The following is a 4,886-nucleotide window of genomic DNA, read 5'->3' as shown; positions in this document are numbered from 1 at the left end:
TGAATCTAATATTCATAAATGAGAAAAGGAAACAAAAGAAACAAAAAAGAACCATCTCACCATCTTTAGGGGACAATCTCAGGTCTTAAAATGACATATGACTATGCTGTATAAATTGTTTAGGTCACAAAGTTCATAGTGAATTTCATTTTCCATGTCATTCAAAAGTACAGTGTTTTTCTTGAATTTCAATGTGATGTTTCCACCTTCTTGGGTGACCAAAGTCTTACCTTGGAAAACTTTATTAAGAGAATCTGAACATTGCACAGAAACAGCAGACTAATTCAATGGATCGAGATAAATTGTTTCATGTGTTCAGATAAGTATAAAATTCTTATTGGATATATTAAAGTAATATATTATTTGTTTTCCATTAAATTGAGAACACAATATCATTTCAATTTGATACAGGTATATATAATTAAGATCAATTTTTGTGTTTTACAAAATAATTATATACTAGATTGACAAATACAGTGTAGATAACAAAATTTGAATTTCTTGTATCACAATCACAGGCTTCTTTTAATCATAGAAGCTCAAATATGTCTCCGTCGATAAGATAACAAGGTAGAAGAGCATAATACAAAAAGCAGCAATGCCCTCACTTACCTTGGCAAGACACCAAACCGACATTAGATATTAGTTACTGTTGACACTGACAATAAAAAATTGATATTTTTTCTGGTAATCACAATCCCATGGTTTGTGGGTGCATTGGAAGGTAAAGCTGAGGAACATAGCCCTCTTTTCTTAGCTCTAGAAGAAGATTATTGAGTAGTGAATAGATCTCAGCAGATTGTGGATGACTTCCATCTGCAGCAGAAAAAATATGGGTGATGTTATTGATGTCAATCCAGCTGTACCCAGGTACCTTCTGAACTTGTCTTTCTTTCATCAAACTCCGTATCTTATGCACACTCCCCCACTGTCCAGCATCAGCATGTATGTTTGAAAGCAACACATAGTAGCCAGAATTTTGTGGGTCTAAATCAAAAAGATGTCTAGAAGCTACTTCAGCAAGTTCAACATTGCCATGGACTCGACAAGCACCAAGCAATGTCCCCCAAACACCAGCATCTGGAGTGAATGGCATACTCTTTATAGTTTCAAATGCTTTATTCAACCGACCAGCACGTCCAAACAAATCTACCATACATGCATAATGCTCCATCCGTGCTGGAATTCCATATTCCTCAGTCATGCAACGGAAGTAATGAGCTCCGTTGTCAACTTGGCCAGCATGAGCACAAGCAGAAATTATTGCAAGAAAGGTGACATGATCAGGCTGAATTCCATTTTCCAACATTTCATGGAATAGAGTGAGAGAGTCCTTGAGATGACCGTGGTTCCCATAAGCAGAAATTATGCTATTCCAAGAAACTTCATTCTTCCCTTGCATCATGTCAAACACAGAGCGAGCAGAATCCAAGTTTCCACATTTAGCGTACATGTCTATCAGTGCGCTCTCAGCAAAAAGGTCAGAGCTGAATGCACCTTTAATCATGAAACCATGGATCTCTTTCCCATAATGCAGTGATGATAAGGCTGCACAAGCAGATAGTGCAGCTGAAATGCTTACACAATCATACTTGGTTCCTCCCTTCCCCATTTGATGAAAAAGATTGATGGCCTCTTCTGGTTTACCATTCTGGGAATAGCTTGTGATCATTGAGTTCCAACACACACTATCCTTTTCTGACATCCTTTCAAAAGTATGATGAGCAAGATCCAACCTTCCACATTTAGCATACATGTCTGTAATCGCGCTTCCAACATGACACCTCCCATCAAGCCCATTCTTGAGTATGTTACAATGCAATTCCTTCCCCAAGTTCAGGGCAGCCAAACCAGCACAAGCCGGCAGAACACTTGCCAGTGTTACAGAATTCGGTCTCATCTTCTCCTTCAGTAACCACCTGAAAATGTCTAAAGCGTCAGTATTCATTGCGTTAAGTGCAAGCCCTGAAATCATAGTCGTGCAAACAACGACATCAGCTGTGCTGCTTTGGCTAAAAAGTTTGCATGCCATCTCCACTTTCCTGCACTTTAAGTATATATCAATAAGTGCACTCTTCAAGAATACATCCAAAGGCACACCATGTCTTACTATGTAACCATGAATTTCCTTACCTTGTTTGAGACATGCGGATTCAGTCACTGATGGAAGGAAACTTGCAAAGGTGATCGAGTCTGGTTTGACACCAATAGATATCATCTCACGAAACAAATGTGAGGCCTCGCCCATACACCCATTTTGTACAAATCCGGAAATCATTCCATTCCAAGTTACCAAATCAGTTTGCGGCATCCTATCAAATAGCTCACATGCATCAAACAGTTTCTGGCATTTCGAATACATAGCTAACAATGTGTTAGCCACAGGAGAATCCAACTCCAACCCACACCTAATAACAAGTCCATGAAGCTGGGTCCCCAAAACAACCATTGCTTCTGAGGCACAAACAGACAATATACAAGCAAATGTCACTGAATTGGGCCTAATGTCACTATATCTCATTCCCAAAAACATTTGCAGAGCACTACTACTATCTGCATTTTTTACATAACCATTAAGCATAATGTTCCACATTACACAATCTTTATGAGGCATTTTATCGAACAAATACCGCGCATCACCGATACAACCATTCTCTGCATACAATTTGATCAAAGAACTACCCACAAACACATCAAACTCAAAACCCGTCAACCGAATTGTTTGGTGAACTAACTTACCCAACCTTACATTATTCAAACCACCACAAGCCTTTATCACACAAGGAAAAGTATACTTATCCGGAGAAATACCACAACCCAACATCTTAAAGTAAAACAACAAGGCAAAATCAAACCAACCCATCATTGTAAACCCTCTAATCATCCAATTCCAAGACCAAGCCGAAGACCTGAGTTCAAGCTTATAGAACACGTTCTTAGCATCCACAAAACTGCCACAAAGAACATACATGCCCAAAAGCTTTGCAACCAGAAGACCATTGTTGTTGCTATAAGTATATCCACTGACAATGACCTGGGCATGAACCTGTCTACCTTGTTGAAGAACAGAAGGGCCAGAACAAGCTTGCAAGATTGATTGTAACTGGGTTGGCGAAGCCTGTTGTTCAGCATTCGAGTAAAGCACACGTGAATGTTCAATGTGGTTACAGTTGGTAATGGTGTGTATGAAGTTGGGTGATGAGATTCGTGTAAAGCGTTTAGACATAGCTGAAAATAAGAGTTTGTGGGAATAAGACATGTTCAGTGGAACAATAAAGCATCTTTGTTTGTGGGCTGTCTACTCTTCTTGTTCTTTTGTCCAACTACCCAGAAAACATAAGCAAATGCGTAAATGGAAATGCATGTAATCACTAGCAACTAGCAAGTACCAATTATTCTTGTCATATTATAATTTTAAGCGGATTAGTAAATATCAATTGAAAAGAAAGTCTATATATATATATATATATATATATATATATATATATATATATATATATGGGATAGAACACGACACAAGATATAACAAGCTAATAAATATTATTAGATTCAACAATTTTTTTACATTAGATATAAGAGACATTGAGGAACATCTTACAAGGGCTTTCTTATATAGGTAAAGTTGAAAGAAATTTCAATTAGAATTTGAAATTAAAATCCAATTTGGCATCATGTGTCTTAATTTTGATAGGAACCTCATCATAATTATCTACTTAAGTTTGTGCCATGTGCCCACTTAAGTTTTTTAATCTTTATGCCAAGTGAATTAATAAGTACAAATACTAAGAATCTAATATTAATGAACTATAAAATTAAAAAAAAAAAAATCAATCACATATACTTAATAAAAATCATCGCACGTTCTATTTTATTAAAAATTAGAAAAAAATTATCATAAATAGTATTAAATTTAGGTAAGAATTTTAATGTGACTAATTACGTTTACTTTAAAAAAAATAATTTGACTAATTATTTATATTTTTATGATAAAAATTGTATATAATTTTAAATGTATTATATGTATGCATGTGTTACATGCTATTTTTAAAAAAAAATAATTTGACAAATTATTTATATTTTTATAATAAAAATTGTGTTTAATTTTAAATGCATCCATTCATTTGCATGGGTTACATGATAGTGTTAATAAAACCAAGACAAAATTTAATTACAAAATTCGTTGTAGCCTAAGGCTACAACCTTACTCAATAAAATAAACATTATTACATATTTTGAAAATTTAATCGTTGAATTGCATGTTCTTTATGCCCTTAATACACATGTCAACTTTTGTATTAATCAGATATTATTTACTATATGATCTCTAAGTTTATATTTTATGCATAATTTTAAACTATAAAACTTGCAATTTAAAAAATTTATTGATGATATAGCTATTGATCTTTAATTTTTTAGAAATTTTGCAAGAATAGAGGATATAAGAAGAAGATGTAATCTAATGGTAGATTTGTCAAAATTTACCTCCAATAAAAAAATATTAAGTAAGGTTGTAACTTTAGGTTACAATTAATTTTGTAACTAAACTTTCTCCAAACCTAAATACAAAAACATACTAGAAATTATTAATATTGCATATAAAAAAAAATAAGACAAATGTTTTTTGGACAAAAAAAAAATTATAATATTTAAAGAAATAATTAATATCTAAATTTTAAAAGAAACTCCACTAAAATTTATCACATTTTTTTTTTTGGTTGCTGAATCACTAAAATTTATCGCCTTGGGCTCTAAAATGTCCTAACATAAATAAAAGCCTAATACAGTGAAAAATTATATGCCTTCAAACCTTTTCTTCTAAATTTGGACGAGCATAAGTTATGAATTATGATCCAAGTTGCAACACAACATAGCACGCCGGCAAAAAA

At 33.8% G+C, this 4,886-nt stretch overlaps 1 protein-coding gene across 1 annotated transcript; it reads right to left on the bottom strand.

The window, feature by feature from the left end:
• Positions 1-477: 477 nt before the first annotated feature.
• Positions 478-3,387, bottom strand: LOC126726780 (pentatricopeptide repeat-containing protein At4g21300-like). Its single transcript, XM_050432133.1, has one exon. The coding sequence runs from the start codon at positions 3,257-3,259 to the stop codon at positions 692-694; it is 2,568 nt and encodes an 855-aa protein (XP_050288090.1). The 5' UTR covers positions 3,260-3,387; the 3' UTR covers positions 478-691.
• Between the last annotated feature and the right edge of the window lie 1,499 nt (positions 3,388-4,886).

Source organism: Quercus robur, chromosome 5 (genome assembly GCF_932294415.1).
Source record: "Quercus robur chromosome 5, dhQueRobu3.1, whole genome shotgun sequence".
NCBI lineage: Eukaryota > Viridiplantae > Streptophyta > Magnoliopsida > Fagales > Fagaceae > Quercus > Quercus robur.
This window is presented reverse-complemented; position numbering and strand designations above follow the sequence as displayed.